Here is a 22,073-nt window from a genome sequence, read left to right on the forward strand (position 1 = left end):
GACACCCGAGACCCGAGCCGGTCTCGGGTCTCGGGTGTCCGGAACTCGGAACTCGGTATGTCTAAACAAAAATATATTGCAAACATAGTTAATTCAATGTGTTGTCAATCAACTTGATTGTGAATCAAATTGTATTGATCTCCCCAAATTTCTCCCAAGTTCCGAGTTCCGGACACCCGAGACCCGGCAGTCTCGGGTCTCGGGTCTCCGGTGTCCGGAACTCGGAACTCGGTATGTCTAAACAAAAATATATTGCAAAACATGGGTAAGTCAATGTGTTGTCAATCAACTCGATTGTAAATTAAATTGTATTGATCTCCCCAAATTCTCCCAAGTTCCGAGTTCCGGACACCCGAGACCCGAGACCCGGCACTCTCGGGTTTCGGGGTTCGGGGGTTGGTACATCTCGGTTTGGGGTTTGGCACTGAAAATTTGACATATATATTTTTGTGAGTGTTGTGCTTCTGGTGTCCATGCTTAGAAATAGGATTTGTTGCACACCAGGGTTCAGGTGTGGGGTTTTTCCACTTCAGTCCTGGATTATTGGTCAATGCCACACATGATAGATTCATGTTTTTGTGCTTAGGGGTTTAGATTTGGTGGTTGATGGTAGGTATATGCACTGATAGTGTACATGTATCCTATGTGTTTGATTCGCTGGTGGCTACATCAGCTGTATGTCTTGATGGAACATATCTAGGCTCACCCATATATGTAATACACCCCCGTCGGCCCGCCCGTCTATGTATTATCCCCCACGTCGGCCGACCCGTCTATGTGATACATCCTATGTTGGCCCACCCGTCTATATAATACATCCTACATCGGCCCACCCGTCTATATAATTATACCCCACCTCGGCCCACCTGTCTATGTAATAAATATTTTATAGCACCCTCGGCCCACCGGTCTATTTGATATCTCTTTCGTCGGCCCACCCGTATATGTAATACATTCCACGTCGGCCCACCTGTATATGTAATACACCCTACGTCAGCCCACCCGTCTATGTAATATTCCCCTACCTCGGCCCACCCATATATGTAATACACCCACGTCGGCCCGCCCGTCTATATAACAATATTTGCCTTACATCTCTCTTCAGCCCAGCTGTCTATAATATCCTACTCTACATATTACCCAGATGGGCCCACCCATCTCCATGAATGATCATATTCCCCCGGCCCATCCGTCAACATTAAGGATATATATATCATTGGCATACATGGGCCCACCCGTCTCCATCGGAAATAATATGAGTCCCGGCCCATCCGTCATCATCGAGAATATACACAACATGGGCCCATGATCAGCTGGCCCGTCTCATATGGGATATTATGGAGGTCGGGTGGCCCGTATAATACGGAATTTGTCACTGAAGGGGCTCAGATCAGAATCGTATGTTGGATGAATCGCACTTATTTGGAAGTCCGATCGATCACCACATTGCCTACTCTTATGGTGGACAATAGGTTACAGTTCGATTTGCCGATTTGCTGCGATAAATTTCGAAGTCCGATCCGCGATGTTTGTTCTGTGTACCCAGAAATTTTATTAGAGAACGCGTATCTATATCTATATTTATTTTAACCAACATGCAAATGATGCAATGCAGTCTCCAATCGACGAAAACAGCCACGGGTGCGCACCTCCATTTGGTTCAGTCTTCAGTACCAGCGTCGTCGTTTAGGGACCCTAGCCTTCGTTGTCAGATGGCATCATGGAGACCACTGAGTCTGTTGCTTTGGACACAAACAAAGGGCTGGACAGCTGCCATTCTCGTTATTGTATTCCTGAATTGGAGTGTTTTCACTAGGCTGGAGCTTGTGGGTTCAGGTATGTCCATGTTCCGCTGCCTTGGGGAAGAACGAAAACACTGACTAGTACTAGCGCTCCAATTCATTCCAATATTTGTTGTTCCCGTTTATGCTGATTGACCAACACCGCATTTGTGGATTGGCCCTCGACATTTTAGATATTGTTGTGCACAGCATTCTCGCTTCGCGAATACTATTCAGTCTTCAAGCGAACAGCCTGGGACCAATCAGTCATCCCCACATACCTATCAATGAATGCGCTGGAAATGCAATCGATTCCAGATGGGTTTCAAGCATGGCATGAAGGCAGGGAGACATTTACTGGTGCTTGCCAACCAGATCAAGCTCAGATGTGCTAATAATTTTGTGGGTCCCATGGATAGTATTGTCATTTTAGTTGGCTGACTATGAATTGCTCATCTCCTAGTTTCCCTTTGTCATTGCAACGGGGATGTCGATTGCAGTGGTCCATGGAAGGGATAGTAGCGTAGTCGGCCAATTAACGTCGTTGACCGGTCAAACCATAATGTCAGAAATGGCTTTAGCTGGAGCTCTGTTGAACGTTCGACAGCCCCTTGAACTTGACTTGAAGCTCAGTGAACCACGAGTAAGACTAGGCACAATCGATCATTTTTCAGATAAGTTCAAACATCCACATTGCTCGAACAATACAAAAGCTTGTCCCAAAATGACTGTACTGATTGACTGCGAACTACTAGGCATTGCACTGTCTGCCATGGTACCAAAGCGAAAGTAGAAGCATGACTTACTGTCTGCACGTGCCCTTCATACTGCTGGCTCAATTTTGTAACCTAACTAACAATCAAGCTCCATCCTAAGGCGCGCAGGTGAGTCATGCGGTTGATCCACTCACTTGAACTGTCTCTGGCAGCACTCCACTCTGTGCAATTCAGAAATACAAATTTCTCCACTCAATCTATTTGCGTGCTGCTAGTCTTGAAAGAACAACCAGTTCATTCTGCGACCTGGTGTCCACTGCCTCATTCATTTTGGCCAGTCGTGCCTGCTGCAGACGTGACATGACTTGCAATACCAGCTTCACTAAAGATTAATTGATATTGATCTGTAAGTATCGGCGAGAATGATGCTAACTTCTTGACTTTGTCGTTGCACTGGCAGGGTCAGTGCAGGTTCAAATGATGAAGCTTTGAAGCAAAGAGTGAGGGGTTAGGACGAGAGGCCAGTGATTCGAGCGAGGGTTCTGTCGTTACAAAGAAGAGAATTGTTGATGCCTGCAGGCAGGTTATGATTCAATGGTCATTGTTAATCGAATACGGTCCCGCAGGTTCTGCCGAAATTTGTTCCATGTGAACAAAGTTCGTATTATTGAATGGATACTAACTGCTTATACATAGGCCCGACTCAGCGGACCGCGAATGAAGCAGTGGTGCACTGTTCTTGAAGAAGCATATCAAGTTGCACTCTTCAAGTTCTAACTGGCTTACCGATGCTGCATATTTGAACCATGGCTTCGTTCCATCGTCTCTAAGTCCGTCTGAGTCAGGCTGGGGTCGATCGGTCGGTACTAAAGTTCTGGAGCGGTCAAACTATGTCTATTGTAAGTACACAACCGCTTGTGACCTCCTGTGACTGCAATATTTGAGGTGTACTAACAAATAGTTCAAAAGACTAGAACAAACAGTGATCGGACTTCAAAATAAGTTGCGGCAAATCAGCAAATTGAACCGTAACCTATCGTCCACCATATACTCTAGATTCTTCCGCTGATGTCACTGCATATCAGTGATCACCGTACCCATTAATCGTGATCCTTATGCTCAACTCGGATATACAATCATCAGCGCAAAAAATATGAATGTCCCCTCCTCGCATACGCCCGCTGGCATCACTTCCAGTACGTGTTTGGTCTGTTAAATCCTATGATTCGCTAACTTTCCGTCTTTTCTGCAGAGCGCCTATAGCAATATGCTTGACACGTACGTCACCGGCTGCACTCTGACCGCTAGTTGATCTGGAGCCCACTCCTGCCCTCACACAAGCCTCGCATTCTCACCCTCGCACCCTCACCTACCTCTGCTCCTCTGGGCCGGATTCGCACCATACATTCAAGCCTTCCTGCCATTCCTGTATCCCGCCCTCAAAGCTCATGAAGTACATGTTCCGTTCATATACGACTAACAATTCTATCTTTTATTATAGGTTAATTTTCACTTATGCGCCTGGGAGGTGCTGGCTGTGCTGGAGGTCGGCGCGCCAGCACCTATGATCTGGCGCATATTTATTCATTTATTCTAGCCACGTTGCGCCACGGCACGAAACTTAATGGTGTCCAGTGGACGCCTCACATCATGGAGACGTGGATTAAGACCCTATGCTGGCCCATGGGCTACAACACCTACAAACACCAGCAAGCACAGGAACTACGAAACTGTATCCATGACGCAGTGCACCATCTGCAAAAGTTATCTGACACTTTGCCAGAGGAGTCATCCCACATGTCACTGACCCAATCAGCCGCGCAGTCGCCTCCTGTGTCATCAACCGCACGCTCTCCTGCTGCACTCTCCTCATTGCATATGATGTCAAGCAGCTTAGCCCCACACTCGTTCTCACAGCCAGTGTCAGCGTCCTCGTCGCATTCTCTTTACATGTCATCCCACGGTGTTTCGCCTCACATTCTCACCCGCCCTCGCATTCTCTGCTTTCTCTCTCAACTTCTGATGGTCGCATGGTGGCCTATTCCTCTTGGTTGGAACAGAACTAATCCCATTCCACAGGTACATAGTGGACTCCAAGCTATCTGATCTGACACATTCGAGCGCTCATATTCCATTCAGTGGCTTACCACTCTGATCGCACAGCTCGAGGTCTGGCAAGACTTATCGCACTCTGAGGAAGTCTCATTGGGTGATCTTGGAGCACCAGAGCCTACCTTGGCTCACACAGAGATACTCGTCCAACAAGCCACATCGCTACTCGCGATTTGTGCCGGGGTCGCTGCTGCTGGAATGATCACCCGTAACTTCGTTTTTGGTTCTATAGATGGGCAGAGGTGAGTGGAAGCTCAGCTCACAGATATTCCGCTAGACAATAATGACTAAGGCTCGCTATGACGAGGAGGCCTCACTTACTACCACCTCACCACCAGTCACTGTCAACATACCATCAAAACTCATTTACAACACTTATTAACCTGGCCGCCCCACCATGCAATGCTGCCCGTTGTCGATTCATATACATATACTCTGCCGTGTATTTTTTTCGAGTAGAATATGAAATACACTTGATTCTACATCTTGCCTTGGTGTGCTAACTGAGCAGTGCAATACAAATCCAATCACTCTGAGACTCGCATGCCTACTTCGACCTCAGCTGGCCACTTTCGATGAAGACTAGTCATGACATTCATGCTACTGGTCGATCCATTAAATCAATTGGTTCTACTACCCACAGTGCGATTGCTGTAATTAAGTCAACTGAGAACATAGTTGCATTGCCTGCATCCAAAGTATCTTCCTCTCTGTCATGGTAGAGTCGGGGATATTTACAGTACACTGATGTAAGATAGTGAGATGCTGGGGGGACAGGGGACAATTTGGCTCCTCGACCTCAATCACATTGTAATGATCAGGTCTATGTGCGATGAACGGATTGTGACCAAGATGGTCAGGTGGGTTACCTTCTGTATGATGGGCTTGTATGTGCTGGTCTTCATATGCCTCCCAGTCGATACCATACTCATTAATTTCATCGACATTGAGATCTTCTTCAGGCGGCTGAAAGCTTTCAGCATCAAATCCATGTGCTCTGCTTTGTAGAATGCCAAACCAGCGGAGATCGGCTGGTGAATGGCTCCGTTGTCCATCGGGCAAGGACATCTTATGCATGTTCCATGCATTTGCCCATTGTATCGCCTCCTGGTTAATGAAATGTAAGAAGAGGTGATGTAGCAACCAGATATGAGCTGTATTGTCAGGGTTGAGCCCGCCAGTTACTTCGAGATCTTGGAAGAAGGACTTCCATTTGGACCAAATCATATTGGTCCAATCCACCCATAGTCTCTCGATACGGATGTTATGCACGCTTCTGTAAGTGACACTGAACTAAGTTGATTTGGGGTGACATAGATTTGAATCTTACCTCCCCCAAATATATGACCCCCTGCCTTGACCTCGCTGTTCCTCCATATATCTGGCAACAAGCACATTCTCCCCTCCATGATCGCCACATACCCGAGAAGGTAGACCATGATTTTTAATCAATGAAAGAAACAAGTCAAATATGGTTGCTGCACGGTTGTTGTTGCTGGCTCGAATCCCAGTAATGAACCTAGCAAAACCATCTATAAAAGCATGGATGACAATTTTGTAGCGGATCAGGCCTGGAAATCGATTAGAATAAGCCTAGTACGTGTACCCTGCATGTGTATGCATACACACCATGTTGACCATCATGATGTGCCAAGGAATTATATCCTGCAACTTTATACACCCTTCGTGAGATCTGTCGCACTCCAAAGGCTGCCACAGGGGGTCCATTGACATGAGCATAAGATACTTGCACACGGCTGCAAGGAACATGTTGTCCAAGGTGAAGTAGGTGACCATCAATCATGCGCCAACCAAAGGTTGGAAAAAGATTGAGAATTTGCAACACAATCACATCGAGCTCCTCGTCCGTGAGTGTGGACTGAGAGCTGGTTGATGACCGGTATACTCGATGAGCTTGACCATCTTCGTCAACATAAGTGACATAGACAGGGTCTCCTGGTTGCACTAGCTCTTGTTCAAGGGCTCGACGTCGGATAGTTCATGCAGAAACACCAAATATCTCCGCAAGTTCTGTAGGCCCTCGGAGCTGGTAAGATATTACAAGGACTTCAGGATCTATGAGTACTCTTGGGCGTCCCCGGCCACCATCATGCACAACATGGCTATGAGACATGGGCTCGATGTCAGGGACATCTGACGAGACTGTTTTGGCTGCCCCTAAGTCTGTGATCATATCTTGTATGCTGTGTTCCATTACATCTCGATCCAACAGTGGGATGACAAGACCATGCTATACATGAATTTTCTTACATATGTAGGAACTTTCCAACTACCTAGTAAATAGACGTACTTGTGTGATGTAATGCTGCAACCTCAGACAGCTCTGTACCTGCTCATCCAATCGTGCTACATCTCCAAGTTGAGTTTGCAATGCCACTCGGACAGCTTCTTTGAGATGTGAAAAAGCTGTAGCGATAGTTTGGAAAGGAAGGGGTAATTCTGCACTAATGTCAGCCATGAATGTGATCCCCAGTAAAATTGGTCAGACGCTCTTGCGTGGAGATTGAGGTTTGTGGTTGGTAGACCTAGATCAACGGAAATCTAACTTGTGCAAACAAATGTTCAATGTGCTTGATTTGAACACTCTGTACGTGCTCAATGCTGCAAGAAATCCCCAGTAGCCTTACTGCATGCTGTTTAGCACATTTAAATCTAAGTGTACATCTTCGTTACCCTATGATCATTCCATACTCTCAAACAAATCTTGCGAGGCGGCATATATGGAAGATCACATTATTAGCATTATATATTCAACTACTAACTACGTAAACTTTGACATGTAAAGTTATTCATGAGCCACCTTGACGAAGGTATTTATTGATGTCGTCCATTTCACCTGCAAGCATGTAGTGAGAAATAAAGGCTAGAGATCCCAATGAAAGAGGTTATGAAAAACACTCATCTTGACGTACCACAGTCAAGTCCTTGTATGTTTCTTGAATGAATTTCGATGAGAGAGCACTGAAGTTGACAGCGGCAGTGAAGTGATCAGCAGGTTCGGCGTGACACACTATTGGAGGCAATTATTCCAAGTTAAATGGACAATGTAATACGATGGTAGATAAATACTTGCCTTCATGGACCAGTCATCTAAAAGGAACAGCTCATAGGTATCCCCGCCCCGAGGCTCTGCATCAGGGTAAGTGATCGAAGAGGAGACAATGATGATCACAAACCGACTGCTATTTCTTAGATAGTCCCAGTGTGGCTCTGGGCCTGCATGATGCCAGAGGTTCCTGCCTGAGGAGCCTACACGAAATATTTGTCAGTGGTCGAGATGAAAATCAACGGAAGCCAGACTTACAGAGAAATGATAGACATTGTTGGCTTCTGTCAAGATTGTTTTCTCGCTGTTCTGCATCATAGCTTGTGTTGGTGCTAGTGACTTCGGAGTAGATGAGAGCCACTCGTATTGATATTGACGGAGGTTGCAGCGCTGATGACCCTCCCATTGTGACTCCAGGTGAGCATGATCGTGACCTCCTGGATGAGGTCATTGCTGTGAGATGTTGGGTGAAAAATTTATGCAAAGCGAGATCACGGACACTCACGACTGGAAGGTCAAATTCCTGACGAAGGGTCGGGGTGATATTGTTTTGGATTGTTAAGTGTGCAATCGCAGGGAGGAGAGTTATTTGGCAACATGAAGAGTACACCTGTGGAAAGATTGACAAAGTCAGAGGAAGACTGCTGTATGTTGTGCACTTACAGTAGCCCATTCGATAAAACACCAATACTGGATACCGAAGGACATCGAGGTAGAGATGTGGATTGAAAGTGGAACAGGTGTTCATTGAAAGATATTTGCAGGTCACACTGTGACTGGCGCTGCTATGATGTTATAAGTTGTCATACCAGAAAAGTGTTTCGGCGCATGGCAAATGTTTTTGTCACGCGCGCAAAGTTTGGTAACATTTTTGAAAGTTTATTTTTGTCCAGTGGGGTCCCTCATATTGTTTGTGCATCAGATCCATGCTCATATTGAAATTATGACAATAATATTTTGTATGTGCAGATCTGGTTTGTATTATTCTGAATTTGTTCGATGACTGACCAATAAGAAATTGTTATACCAAATATGTATAGGGTTCATATTTAAAATTTGTAATTAAAATTGATCAGCCACCATATTCATACTTAAATTCTATATATGACACATATCTTAGAGCAAAACAGATTTTATTTCAAAGTTTAGATATGTGATGTCATCAGATTTAGGATATTGTCCCCCCAATTTGGCTATATGTCATATCATGAACATATGTAAAATTTGATATCCAATACTACTGCAGTACAGATCCTATCACCAATGCAAAATATTTCTGCGGATATGATACCAATCTGTGCTTCAGACAGATTCTGTCCTGCCTCAGGTGATATGACCATGTAAAAGCACCATAATCAGCATAATCCCCAGCAAGAACTCACCAGTTTACTGATCGGCGAGGCGGGGGCAAGGCGGGGCGTTAGTTATTCCCATAGTTGATTGGGATTGAAGCGATACAGTATATCCATAGTCATTTTTTTTCTAGTCGCTTTGATAGATGGCAACCTTGTGATGAAAAGAACGAGTATGAGTGTGATTATTAATGGACAACTTTATTGAGACTGAATACCTCTGAGACTCGCTCACCGACCTGCGGCTGCGAAGCTAGGCTCTTCAACCGATTAGGTTGATCAGGCAAAAGATTCGAAGTCATTAACCGTCAGACCTACTAGGCTACAGGCCTGGGTATAATTGATCTTCATTCTGGACCAGCAAATGGCTTGTAGTCGTGTAATCTCATGACACAGGACATCAGTGATATCATATTCTCAAGTTTCCTGGCCTGGAAGATATTGACTTGGAAGGTAAGAATGAGTGCAAATGTGTGAATGGTACCGATGCTTTCAAGTTCTAGATCTTATTGCCGGGTGCTTTTGCACAAAGCGTGTGTACTGAGGTTTTCTATAAGCTTTCATATTGGTATGATTCGATGCAAATTTGATGTGTTGTGAAACGCTCTTCAATGAAAATTTGATTTGCATAATTGAAAGCCACGGACTGCATACATCCACTAGTCTACATTTCGAATACATTCAATTTGTGTGCCGCGTCAGGAAGGTTACATACAACATAGACAAACCACGGGTGAAACAAGCATCAGGAAAATGGTATTCACTACAGAGCACTCTGTAGCATTCTGTAGGACAATCCAACCCGCTGATGAAGGAGCAAACTAGAAACTACTGCCGATCTCCAGCGTGATTGACACATACTTCCACATAACTTCCATCAATATTGTCCCAACATTCACAGCATATGCAACCAACCAGAGTGCAGTGACAGCGCGGCAGGTCGTGCTTTGAGAAGAAAAGCCTGCTATCATTATCGCTGGACGGAATGCATGAGGGACCAGAGAAAGCCTCAATTGATGGAACAACTCACCAAATATGAAACAATTGAGGGAGCAGACAACAAAGACTATAGGTGTGACTATCGACAACAGGTAGGACAAGACGAAGTAATCACCTTGCTTGAGTTGCTGGTTATATTTAGGTCAGCCGGTGTCTGAATCAGCATGACAAGATTGAGATTAAAACTCACTTCTTGAGTCCAGTGGTGATTGGCGTGCAGCCAATGTATCATGCTCGAGCCAGATGTCAACATCGTGATCATGGTGAACATGAGCGATATAAAGAGCAGACAATAGGGAACGGGTGACGTGTAGTCGAAGTAGGACACAGGAGAACCCGTGCTGAGGAAAACACTGCTTATAGTGAGGAGGACACTCACCTTCATGAGAGCATGTCAACGTCGGCTTCAGTCCACTATGGGTGCGGAGTTGGATAGCTTACCATGGTGATAGTGCTGGTCAGGATGGAGCACAACCTGCTCCTAACGGTTTCGAAGGCTTGTTCTGATTGCAGCGACCTCCAATGATCATCAAGATTTGGGCGTCCAAGTGCCAAAAAACAGAGCACCCTAATTACAAGGGACGTGGAACGAAGGGCTTCGGGGAGGGGTTCAAATGCTCTTAGGTCAGTAATTGTATATGACTGGAAAGGGCGGCGTAATTGAGTCATACGGAAAAATTCCCAAGTTTTGAAAGCATACCTGAGTGGAATAGAATGAAGCCATGGCGTGAAACAGGACTGAGTGAAGAGAGAGACCCATGCATATGGCTCATAAGTACTTAATTAACACATTGGTGGTTTCCGAATTTTTCTACGAGCCAGACTAGTCCCAAGCCTACACGCCCAGAGCTTGTCGGCGTCAATCTGACCCCCAAAACTGGTTGTCTCCGGTTGACCTCCAAAACGGGTCTCTCCGGAGGTTTTTCGTCAATGTAGTTTCAACCTTCGAGAGTGATGTTGATAATGCCTAAATATAAGAGACCATACAAACATCACAAATGTTATTGATACAATATAATAAGTTATATAGGTGGCACCTTTGATATCGTGCATATGATAGATGTTTATTCAGATCGAACAATGGCCACAATCAAATGATCAAGTTGAGGCCAAAAGCTGTGCAGTTGTGATGTTAAAAGTTGTAGTGTACTGAGGTCTGGTTGACGACAAAGTGGCATAAGTGCTGATGGTAGTTAAGCCCTTGTAGTGGGTCAGGCCAAGGTCACAAGCTGACCAGCTGCGATGTTAAAATTTGCAGTGAGCTGACGAACACTTACCAATGGCAAAGTGATATGAGTGCCGATGTTGGTAACACCATTAATTAAGCATATAGTACATGCTGACTCAGACCCGACAGTAGCCTGTACTGAAGGGTCAGGCTGAGGTCAAAAGCTGTGTGGCCACAATGATGAAATTTGCAGTATGCTGATGTTGAGTTTGTGGAAAAGCATCACAAGACCAAATGTCGATGCCATGACATGAAAATGAATACCTGAGCAATGTCGGTGGCTGTAACAAACTCAAACTTGCATCGCTAGAAGTCAGACCCACCACTCCTCCCAGACAGGTAAGAAAAAGATAACTCATTATTAGCTGCATATCTATTAAGCATACACTTGGGTGCAGTAAAATAGCTATAGTAAGTTTAGAAGGAGAGTAAAGTGTCGAGAATGTGGGGATGAAGCACGACCACCAAACCAGTTCATTGTGAATGGCTCGCTGCCAGTTAACTGTTACTTTCTTGAATGCTGGTTTGAGTCCCTCGCAGCCAGCTGAGTATTGTTTGAGGTCTGCCTCAAGACAGTTCTTGAAAAAACTAAAAAATATAGATGAACAATGGTTGATACTCGACAAGTTAAAAACTCACTCTTTCAAGTAGCCCTCGCTTGTGATTGGCGATGTCACAGGGCTTGCCTTGGCAGCTTTCCGAGACACTGTTCGGAGATCAGCTAAGAGTAAGTCAATGTATTCCCAATATTCAGAAATCACCCAGATACGAGGGGTGTTATCTGCAGTTCCAAACCTCTCACATTCCTCGTCATCTATGTTCAACAGTGCTGGGTCCACGACAGCTGTAGATGCCTCTCTGCTCTTTTGTGCCACAGAGATCCTTGCAGATTCGTCAAAAATCTGTATGAAGTTGACCAACAACAAGCACTGAGATAGGCATCAATTTTAGTACATCAATCCTAAGCAGCCCTCACCAAAAAAGAAAACCGAGCCCAGTGTGCTACAGTTATTTCATGACCGCTCGACGATAACGACTTTGCAAGAACAGAAATTTTCATTTTATTCGTGATGCTTGTCATGAGCTTGTGAAAAGTTGTCAGTCATGGCGAGGAACTCAAGGAATATCGAGCATCATTACCTTTACTTTGATGAGTCCTCGTTGCGAAGTCAGAATTTCCCTAGTCTGCACATTTGTTTGGTCTGTCATTTCAGGGTCCTGAAACACAGCATCAGGAATCTTGAACGTGGCTGGGTCCTTTTTTGCATATCTCTATTTGAAATATATGTAGTTAGGTGCTGCAGTAGGGATAGTAATGACTCCGCCGTTGTTACTCACAATGACCTGTTCTGCCAAGCATGACACATATGATGGCAAGTTGGGCGACAACAAACAAACACGTAACCTGTCTTTCAAAATGTGCTTTAAATTTGTATAGTGTCTGTCATATCCCGTATTTCGGACCTACATCCGATAATATTCCCACGCCTCATCCGGACCTTCGGATGTGCTATCCATGTCTCCAGTACCCATCCGGATCCCTGCACCTCTGCACATCCACATCCGCATGTCCACGTCCAGATCCCTTATCCTTCGCAGCTAGCCTGCATCATTCATCCTTGTCCCATCGCCCTAATGCCACATCCTATATATCCACACATCTCATCCGGACCATATCCGATCTGGTCCGATCCGACGTATAGATCCGTTTCCTATCCGATATACGATAAGCTTCATAATTCATTTCCTGTGCATATAACGTTAACACAGCCTATCCGGTATTCCTTGTTACCGGTACCTCGGTTATATCTATTACCGGTATGCTTACTGATCCGTTAACCTATGTTCATTTCCGACTCGCGTTTGTCAACCTTTGCATATGCTTCATACATAGCCTCGGACTCTGCTTATTGATCCTTCTGTTATTTCTCTTAGTATATAAACTCGTGTATATGTCTTGTAGTACCTCAGTCTGAATATCATATTAGTCCTCGCACTAGTCTTCACTCTAAGTCCTCATATCAGTTCTAGTCTTCCAACTTAGTTGTTATCCATCTCAGGCCTAGGGAGTTTCTCCCTAGGCCGGAGCTCTGCTTATCCGATACTCCGCTCATCCGCTCATCCAATCCTCCGTAGTCTCCGGAAGTTCATCCGGATCTTTCCCGCGGTCCTCCGGACCTATTCTGCTTCGGACTTTGTCCTTGCAGCCTTTCCTCTGTTTACTTCTACTCAGGACAAGTCCCGAGTAGCCATTATACATATCCGTATCAGGACGAAACCTCATCGTAATTTCCGGAAGTTCCTCCGGAACTTTCCCGCACTCATCCGGAAGTTACTTGCACCTGTCCGGAAAGTCCTTCCGAAGTTTCCTGCACCTTCGGATGTCCTTCGGACGTCTTCGGACTTTCCTCGGACACCAATCTGAAATTAAGGGCACATACTCGGGCAAGGGGCGCAGCGCATGAGCTGAAGCCAAGCCCCTCAGAATCAGTCCTACCCTTTGTGCATGGTCTTAACAGTGTCAGTAGATATGAAGCACAATATATTATACACCAGATTACCTCGAAGTCCTTGGAATCAATAAACTCCTGTGCTGCATTACACTTGGTTGTACGACACAAGGACATGAGCATGCCCCTGATTTCATTCAACTTCTCTTTGGCATCGAGCTTTCAGAGGATTTCAGTAGACTGTTAATATGCGGCAAATTGTAGGAACGCACTGATGCAAAGGCTTCTAAAGTGTCATCCGGTAAGTTCAAACTCTTGCAGACAATGACAGCATAGTGCTTAAGACATTTTTTGCGTTGTTCCTCCACTATAGATTCAGAGTGTGCCCTTTGCAGAGACATCTGAAAGGGAGATGGTGCCCGAGGACTCAAGCTTGCTGTATGACATGTGGGTGTTTGCACATTTGGTGTTGGAGTAGATAAGGCTTGGTGCAGCTTGAACTGAGCCAACAGACTCATGTGGCTTGATGGTGGCTGCGCAAGATGAGAGTGCAGCTGGCAACAATGTTGGAACTCTGATCACGTGACAAAAATATGTGGAAAATCACCTTAAAATATTACGGATGGATTAGCTGCTCGAGATAAAAAAAACAGTGATATTGATGCGGTCATGTAGAATAGATAGTCAGATTTGAATGCCAGTAGGTACCAGCTGCTCAATCGGATGCAATGGGACAAGAGTCACATCCCATGTGTCTAGAAACGAGGCAGGTTGATGCAGTGAAGCGGTATAAAATGCATAATACAACAAACCAATCATTCTTGTGAGAGATCCTGAGTGAAATGGATCCTGTGCATCAGATCGCCGATGGACCACCGAAAATTTGGATACATGACTCACAGAATAAGATCAATCTTGGCTCGCTACACAATGTCGATAGCGTGCATAGTAGAATTTTTGACCTCCTTGCACCATCTCGGGTAACCGGGCCAAGCCATCTGTCAAGCCAATGGACATGGTAGCTTGCCATCTTGTTCCTCGATCTTGACGAGGTACCCATTCTTGCTTATTGAAGTGAGACACGGGTAGCCATAGTTTTGCAAGGCGGATGCGCTCCTTGCGGGTCAGCAAGAACACCACTGCCATGAAGACACGTGATGTGTTGAAGACGGAGGGCCATATCAGTGGGGTAATCCATCCATGACAGGACCATTACCATCAACTCTCCATGCAGTGGACAGTGTGAAGCTTGGAGCTGGTATGAGGGAGAGTTGTTGGTGAGACGGTCCTGCATGGGCAAAAGGGTGCATGTCTGTACGCATGTGGAGGGTGGGGTGATAGGGCGGAAAAGTTGTTGCATGCGGGATGGGGTGATAAGGTGGAAAAGTTGTCGGGTACATGTGCAAGGGGTGACTGCCTTGCACATTTGCATAGTACATGGGCCGCAGGCCGTATGATGGAGGCGGAAGAGTGTGCGGTGGTGGCAGGCTATTGTTAAATGAAGGTTGGGTGTCCTGCGGGATAATCGGTGGGTACAGGTGTGGCTGTGGCATTGTTGGCATAGCACTGCTAGGTGCTGCAGTGCTTTGAATTGTAGCAGGGCCCTTCTTCTTCCCCTTTGCTACCGTCTTACCCTTTCCTTTCCTCCCAGTAGATTTTGCTGTGTGATCAAAGGCTGGGACAGTGACTGAGCCAATACCGCCTTCACAAGCAATATCTATAGAAATGGGTGCTGCAGTGGCATTCTCGTTATCTTCTGCCTTCTTTGTCTGGTGAACGTGTTTGGCTCCATTCAGTCATATCTCTTCGTGGTTTGGGATTTGTGGGGATGCCATTTGAACATGAATTTCAGGTGGAATGACAGCTGAAATGAGTGAATAATTGTGGAGAGAATGCGTGTTGAGAACATAGGCATTATTTGCTGTATGCTGAGTGACACGTTTGGTCTTCATTGTTTCAGCACGTTCCTGTTTCTCGCGGGTGTACTGAATATTGCAGCTGGAATCCGATGTGATGCAATCATGTTGTACATTGACCGCACACAGGATGTTCTACAAGGGCATTTTAGCATAAATGGAGGAGTTTTATGTAGACGAGGACTGTTACCTTGGGTGCTACAACAACTTCATCTTCAGGAACAAGTTTCAGACATGGGACACTGAGCTGAGGGTGGAGATCTGGCGAGAATGCCAAGCAGGTGATGACTATGTGATCCGCAATGAGACAGGTCTTTCCTTGCTGAACAAGAATTTCTATGACCTTTCCAACAAAGAGTTGATCCTCGAAGTAAAAGTGAGGGAATGATTGACACAAGTAAGCGCTGGCGGACTGACCTGATCTGAATTTTCCTTCCTACTTCTAAAGATGACATGGGCCTCTAGAGATACTTTATCTTGATTGACCGCTGTGAACGAATCAGCTTTGTAGAACTTGCTTGGTGTGACTCGAAGAAGATTGTTGTCATGGGACAGGGCTGCTGCTGAGTGTGTTGAATGCCAGTCCACCGGTGGGATTGCCTCAGACTTTCCTCGAGCGTTCTGCTGTGTCGGCAAATGAGAAGATCCTAGATACAGAGCAGATGATATAAAAATAAATAACCTAGGCAGTATCAATATTTTTAACCTACCTGCGGGCTTTAGTCGTGTTGTATGAAACCCCAACAAGTGTCATTGATGTGGATGATTATCCATGTAATCTATAATATCCTTCCCAGCACTCACCCATCTTTTTGTTTTCGGATCTACCCAAAAACCTCCTGTAACGATGTGCTTGACAATGTCCTGCATGGCAAATGCATTGCACGTGTCACGACTTGGAGCCTGGCGGTTACTGTAGATTGCTGCTAATCTGAATACATGATTGAAGGATTCGAAACGTTCTGTAGAAAAGAGGAGAGCAGGACCAAAATGTCGTATGTACGCCGGGATGTGGACCAGGAAGTGAAATTTTGCCTTTGTGATGAGGATGCTGGGAGCACACTGTACACTGATACTAAGAAAATTGTTGATCATTCACGAAAGATTTGCCTGAGCTGATGTCAATCAAGTAGAGTACATAGTGAAAATAGTCTTACAAGATAAAGCTCTGTGTTTTCGATCGATGTGTGCCAAAGAAGTACTACCAGTTTGCCAATCACCGTCCAACTGTTCAGAACTGTTCGTGGAACAAGATCATAAATAAGATATGGCATTACTTGGGCAAGACTTTTGAAGTGCTTGCCAATAAGACTGCCCTTGAAATGGCAAATGTAATTTGCACCAAGCATTGGGGAATTCAAGCCATCCTTGTTGATCGATTCTAATCACGCTTCGAAAGTGTCAAGAAGATGACCCTTGTCAAGTATCCAAGCAGTCTGACCCCAGAAATATTTGACGATGCCGAGAAGAATGGTGTGAAGAATCTCCGTGGGTGTGTCTTGGTGGATGTTGACACCAGGCATACCAAGTAGTGGATTGAGGTGATCTTCAAGGGGCGATCCATGAAGCATGTCTTCGAACTCCTGTTCAAGCTGCCTTCGGACATCTTCTTCTGACATGATGGGTTTTCCAGCCTGGCGTTTTCGCAGTCGCTTGCCAAGTTCGAGCAAATGACTGACTATGTGCATTGTCGCAGCATCATGAGTACCTGTCAAGCTGACAGCATTCTTGACCTTCTCTGTACCACCAGAGAGTTTTGAAAGCTCGATTTGCTTCAAAATATCCATCTTTGTGCCTTCAGGTGTTTGAAGTTCACCACACTGTAAGGTAAAAGTTGTCAGTAGCCACAACTAAATCCTGTAAGACCTGTCCGAAGGAAAGCGCACCTTGAAAATTTTGAGGTAACCATTGTCAGACTTTTTCTCCACAGTCGTACCGCCAACTTTACATGTTCTGCAGAAGTAGTTACATTTAAGGCCACCATGGCTGCATACCTCCGCCTGCATCAAAAAGGCCATAGGGAACAAGCATCACCTCATCATTGTACTTACAATCCCAAGTGATTATTCCATCGCTCGCTGCAGCACTGTTTTTGTGTTCTTATGGTTAGCATCCTGTTGCTCTAGAGCTGAGTGAAAATGAACACAATAGATTCCTTGAAGCCACACATGAGTTCCATTGGAGTGGCATGAGGTGAGGATGAGACAAAGCGCACACAAAACTCCTTCTCCAGCATCTCATGAGGTAAAGCAGCATTCGACATGTATACAACATGATGCTTGTTCCACTGTTTTGAGATGTTCCCTGAGACATCATCCATGAAGACGATGAGTGGCACTGTTAGCACCATCTGGCCACCCGATTTTGCACGAAGGGGATTTGGCATAAGGCAGGCATGAGTTGGGGATGATTCTATCACAGAAATCAGCCCTTGAAGACAGAGATATCGATGAGTGAACGAAACTTGTGAAACCGCACTCGAACTCAGTTGCATGGCCTTTAATATCCTCAAATGTCCGTACAAATGACAAGACTGGAGTGAGCACGCGCTCGGGATCCACAGAAAATCCTGCCTTAATACCAATGAGTCAGATAAAATTTGTCGTAGTCATAACAGTAACTCACGTCAGTCTGCACAACAATGTGACCTAAGGCCAATGTCTGAGCGTTGTTGTCAGGAGTTATCTTCGCCTCAAAAAACTTCTTTGGAATGAAATATTCCATGGACGACAGTTGAAGGAGCTCGTCAACAAAGAAAATGTTGATTCCCACACGGACTGTAGGTGGGGAAAGGTCATCAGGGAGGTCGTGCATCATCTTGTAGCTGTGATGAACTTGCGACATCCTTCCATCTCCTTCTTCTGGGTAATCCCGCATGGCGGACTGTGTAAGAGGATTGCCATAATCCTGGAGATAATGTCAGTGATGAACCATATGAGTATTTGTAAAAGTCAGACCTTTGTGATTGCTTTTGCAACAGAATTGAGGTAAAACACAGTGCCCGACTTTGTGCAAACCTTTTCAGTTGGATTTCCCACTAAGTCACGGATACGGTCTTGAGTTTTCTTGATACTGTACAGTGTTGGAACATCTTTAGCACCAAGTGCAGTAGCCCAGTCCAGAACGGCCCTCTTTTGAGCCTCCAAAAACCGAGTGTGAGGCGAGCTGAATAGGAGTTGTGTGATACATTCCTACTTGACAGGTGAGTACCTGAATGCGAGCGCATGACTCCAAAATCATACTGGTATTGACATCCATGGATAAGTTGAGGAGCCTGGATTAATTTCATTTGTGCGGGAGCAGTCGTCGTCTACTTGGACTGGTATCAATGCAAGAAAGAGAAATATATGCAACATAACTTACCAAGAATATCGAACATTGTGTCATCTACCTCGATAGCGAGATCATTGTCAAGTTCTACTCCAATCTCCTCCATGAGAGGTTCCAAGGGACATGAGAATAACGATTCTCCTCGTCGGAGTGCTGCCAGTATTTCTTCATAGTAGTCACTGCCGATTGTGTGTTCGGTAACTGTGCTGTCCCACAGATCGCCGATAGGGACTTCAAGATGATCATCTTCAGTGGCTCCTGTGATGTTCTCTAGTGAAAAAGCTGAGTTTTCAGGGGGAGCAGTGCTATCTGAGTCTAGCAGGGAAAATAGTGTTGGCGGGTCAAGCATGTCCACGTCAGTTTCCAGGGCAGAGGGCTCAGACGCATGAGGACTTCCTGCTTCCACACACTCCAAAGCACGGGTAACTGCCCGCTGATGTTTTTTGCTTTGGTCATGACCACTAACATGGCATATTCTCATAGTGAGAAGGCTCTCGTTCCGCTTTGTACACACTTTGCAGGCAACTTCATTTCTGCCTTTGATTTGCACATAAACTGCAAGATAAAACAATTAAATATCGAAGGAAGGCAGTGGTAATCTGTTACCTTCAGGATCTAGTCGAGATATTGATGAACCTGAAGACCTAGGCATTGCTTCAGCTCTGAGTAGGAGAGTAAAGAAAAAGTCAACCAGTGCCAGGCATGTGTGGGTGCCGAACCAATGTGTCAGCCCTGCACTCATAATGACAACTCCACGCATTAACCATGCTGCAGTCTTCTATGCTGCATTCCTGTTGGCTGATTTCGTATTTTCAGGGCGGAATTCATAATCACAATTACTATCAGCAGATTAAATTAATCGCCACGGTCGACTGATATATAATAGTCTCCTGCCAGTGTGTGGGGGCAAAATGGCCCGGGACCAGCTCATAACACCAGCATAAATGGTTTCACTGAGGGAGAAACAGCTCACAAGTTGAATGACATAACTGCTCGACCACACACAGATTTGCAGAAAGTCCGGCTATGGGTGAATTCCACGGGAGCTTCCCAGACCAACAATACAAGGGAGAGATTGTGTCATGGGAAGACGAGGATGAACGTTGGTGTGGAGAGCTATGACACATAAAAACATTGTAACATGAAATCTCCAAAAAATTGATGAAAGTGCCTGCAGCTGCCAGTAGTAGTTGATCAGTGAATTGAGAAGTCCTTGGGTTCATGAACAAATTGTGAAATTGCATAATTGCAGCCAGTGAGGGACAAACCATTTCTTATCTATTCATTTTTGACCTCCTTTTTGAACGAAGTGACAAAATTCTACATACAACATTCGAGATTTGCATAGCTATCAACTAGAATACCATATGTTGTACATCATAGCTCGTAGTCATACCTATGAGCGAACTGTGCCAATCATAACAAATTTAACCATCGCTAAAAGACCTGCACGCTCCTCAGTAACATTGTGGCATGAAATGCTTTGTATGAATGCTTCTTGACAAATGGCTCCTGGCTTCGGGTGGGCCACGAGGTCACCCGTTTCTCGAATTGCAGATGACTTTTGGATGGCGAGATCCATCCCTTTCGCATCAGCCATGAATTGAACAGTAGCACTGTCGAGCTGGGTGTCCGTTCTGTTCAAAAGTCGCTGCGCTGTTTGCAAGCGTTCTGCAAATACATGGGTAGTTCCAAGTGCATCTCACCACAAAATAGATTGTGTAGCATGGTTGGTGCCTGGGGGCGCAGTCAATCGTGCAAGTTTGGCAAGTTTGGCTTGAGTAAGGTCGAGGAGATGCCGGAGTAGGATGCAATCAATTAGTTTAGTGTCCTGATTGAATGTTAATTCGTTGTTGTTGTTATGATCGAGTGATTGAAGACGTACCGTGCCACAAACCCAACCAACAGTTGCAATGGTCATATCCTCAACCTCTTCGATACGATCAGCCATTGACGACCTCTCCACCTCCCATGCCTTCTTCTCTACCTCCCACTGCCTCTTCCCCGCCTCGTGCATCGCCTCCACATCCTTGCACTTTGCTTCTACGTCCTTCAACTTCACCTCTGCCTCCTCGTGTATCACCTTCATCTGCACCTCACACTGTTTCTTTGAGCTTTCGATCGAACTCTCCAACTGTTTTATCCGTGTCCCTTCCACAGCGAGGGAATTCTCCAGTGTTCTGATATGAATACCATCCTCCCATCATCCATCCTCCAATGTTTTGATCTGTTGGTCGCTGTAGATCCGAACTCGCTCATTGTGGGCATGAGCTTCCTGAAGGTGGCTTAAATGCTCCTGGTTGTCCTTCAAGTTTTGCTGTATCATCTTCTGCTGACGGATGTCATCTGCACAGTCGCGGTTCCATACCCTCATTTCTTCAGATACTTGTTGCTGGTTTTGAACGATAGCATCCATTGATGCCTTCAATGTGGTGAGTTCATCGTCTTGCACTGATTGTGCTCGCCTATCCTCCTCTCGTGCTCGCCTCACTTCTGTCAAATTCTGGTCGAGTGTACATATTAGCAATAGGAGCTCCTGAGTCCTGTCGTAGTCAGGACTGCTCATGCTATTGGGCGTCAATGCCACATGCTGCAAGGGAGCTTTGGAACTGTCAAGCTGTTGTGAAGGAACGATTGCATGTATGCAGTCCATCGGTCCACATAGATCGCCAAGGATTGTAGCATTGTTTTCTAGTAAGGTGGAGCCATGTGTGTCTGGAAATAATGTAAATGAACAACGTCAATAGAATAACAGAGCTTACTTGAAGATAAGATAATTGACGTAGGATCAGAGTGGACTTGGTCTTCATACCATTCATGCTGAAATTTCTGCTTGATACGTTGCTGGATGTTCATGCGCAGGGCCCCCAGGGAAATTGTATTGGGAACTTTATAAAAATCAGAAGAATACCTCTCGACATAGAATGAGTTTACAGAAATTTGAGAGACCATAATTGAATCGATTGGTGAAGTTGCGGAGGGCCAGAGGGCAATTGAATACTTGGTCAATGACACGTGAGCAGTGAGCATTTGACAGTGACTCTCAAGTGACTCTTAATAATACTTTGCACAAGTAATACTGCGACCAATGTCAACTATTGTATTTTGGCACAATCACCGCC

The 22,073-nt window shown here is 45.3% G+C and overlaps 10 protein-coding genes across 10 annotated transcripts; 2 read left to right on the forward strand and 8 right to left on the reverse strand.

Moving 5' to 3' along the window:
- Positions 1 to 1,712: 1,712 nt before the first annotated feature.
- F5891DRAFT_1033840 (uncharacterized protein) lies at positions 1,713 to 2,549 on the forward strand (the record flags this gene model as incomplete). Its single annotated transcript, XM_041361722.1, has 3 exons — positions 1,713 to 1,826; positions 1,976 to 2,183; positions 2,245 to 2,549. 2 exons carry the CDS (start codon positions 1,713 to 1,715, stop codon positions 2,174 to 2,176), a joined length of 315 nt encoding a protein of 104 aa, XP_041225955.1. The 3' UTR covers positions 2,177 to 2,183; positions 2,245 to 2,549.
- Positions 2,550 to 4,012: 1,463 nt separating this feature from the next.
- F5891DRAFT_1188695 (uncharacterized protein) lies at positions 4,013 to 4,855 on the forward strand (the record flags this gene model as incomplete). The annotated part of the gene is made up of 2 exons (XM_041367036.1): positions 4,013 to 4,576; positions 4,637 to 4,855. 2 exons carry the CDS (start codon positions 4,013 to 4,015, stop codon positions 4,853 to 4,855), a joined length of 783 nt encoding a protein of 260 aa, XP_041225956.1.
- A 411-nt stretch (positions 4,856 to 5,266) lies between these two features.
- F5891DRAFT_952164 (uncharacterized protein) lies at positions 5,267 to 5,986 on the reverse strand (the record flags this gene model as incomplete). Its single annotated transcript, XM_041375092.1, has 2 exons — positions 5,267 to 5,885; positions 5,940 to 5,986. The coding sequence occupies 2 exons, from the start codon at positions 5,984 to 5,986 to the stop codon at positions 5,267 to 5,269; spliced, it is 666 nt and encodes a 221-aa protein (XP_041225957.1).
- Positions 5,987 to 7,415: 1,429 nt separating this feature from the next.
- F5891DRAFT_1188697 (uncharacterized protein) lies at positions 7,416 to 8,384 on the reverse strand (the record flags this gene model as incomplete). The annotated part of the gene is made up of 5 exons (XM_041367037.1): positions 7,416 to 7,466; positions 7,543 to 7,640; positions 7,700 to 7,879; positions 7,935 to 8,286; positions 8,340 to 8,384. 5 exons carry the CDS (start codon positions 8,382 to 8,384, stop codon positions 7,416 to 7,418), a joined length of 726 nt encoding a protein of 241 aa, XP_041225958.1.
- A 1,465-nt stretch (positions 8,385 to 9,849) lies between these two features.
- F5891DRAFT_1226945 (uncharacterized protein) lies at positions 9,850 to 10,751 on the reverse strand (the record flags this gene model as incomplete). Its single annotated transcript, XM_041369515.1, has 5 exons — positions 9,850 to 10,004; positions 10,059 to 10,155; positions 10,218 to 10,406; positions 10,469 to 10,669; positions 10,728 to 10,751. The coding sequence occupies 5 exons, from the start codon at positions 10,749 to 10,751 to the stop codon at positions 9,850 to 9,852; spliced, it is 666 nt and encodes a 221-aa protein (XP_041225959.1).
- A 968-nt stretch (positions 10,752 to 11,719) lies between these two features.
- F5891DRAFT_917970 (uncharacterized protein) lies at positions 11,720 to 12,524 on the reverse strand (the record flags this gene model as incomplete). Its single annotated transcript, XM_041373742.1, has 4 exons — positions 11,720 to 11,843; positions 11,895 to 12,184; positions 12,232 to 12,339; positions 12,396 to 12,524. Coding segments are annotated over 4 exons (651 nt in total), but the record flags the coding sequence as incomplete, so codon positions are not given.
- A 2,977-nt stretch (positions 12,525 to 15,501) lies between these two features.
- Positions 15,502 to 15,756, reverse strand: F5891DRAFT_952238 (uncharacterized protein; the record flags this gene model as incomplete). The annotated part of the gene is made up of 1 exon (XM_041375098.1): positions 15,502 to 15,756. A coding segment is annotated over one exon (255 nt), but the record flags the coding sequence as incomplete, so codon positions are not given.
- A 675-nt stretch (positions 15,757 to 16,431) lies between these two features.
- Positions 16,432 to 16,665, reverse strand: F5891DRAFT_904926 (uncharacterized protein; the record flags this gene model as incomplete). The annotated part of the gene is made up of 1 exon (XM_041373531.1): positions 16,432 to 16,665. A coding segment is annotated over one exon (234 nt), but the record flags the coding sequence as incomplete, so codon positions are not given.
- A 341-nt stretch (positions 16,666 to 17,006) lies between these two features.
- On the reverse strand, positions 17,007 to 19,432 carry F5891DRAFT_1128572 (uncharacterized protein; the record flags this gene model as incomplete). Its single annotated transcript, XM_041364294.1, has 10 exons — positions 17,007 to 17,299; positions 17,330 to 17,441; positions 17,508 to 17,621; positions 17,647 to 17,707; positions 17,766 to 17,971; positions 18,081 to 18,194; positions 18,247 to 18,528; positions 18,579 to 18,812; positions 19,013 to 19,266; positions 19,345 to 19,432. 10 exons carry the CDS (start codon positions 19,430 to 19,432, stop codon positions 17,007 to 17,009), a joined length of 1,758 nt encoding a protein of 585 aa, XP_041225963.1.
- A 797-nt stretch (positions 19,433 to 20,229) lies between these two features.
- F5891DRAFT_980340 (uncharacterized protein) lies at positions 20,230 to 21,903 on the reverse strand (the record flags this gene model as incomplete). Its single annotated transcript, XM_041376991.1, has 6 exons — positions 20,230 to 20,271; positions 20,360 to 20,622; positions 20,658 to 20,688; positions 20,837 to 21,085; positions 21,203 to 21,666; positions 21,714 to 21,903. The coding sequence occupies 6 exons, from the start codon at positions 21,901 to 21,903 to the stop codon at positions 20,230 to 20,232; spliced, it is 1,239 nt and encodes a 412-aa protein (XP_041225964.1).
- Positions 21,904 to 22,073: the final 170 nt, after the last annotated feature.

The sequence above is a fragment of the Suillus fuscotomentosus genome (genome assembly GCF_016647785.1).
Source record: "Suillus fuscotomentosus strain FC203 chromosome Unknown F5891scaffold_27, whole genome shotgun sequence".
NCBI classification, from domain to species: Eukaryota; Fungi; Basidiomycota; class Agaricomycetes; order Boletales; family Suillaceae; genus Suillus; species Suillus fuscotomentosus.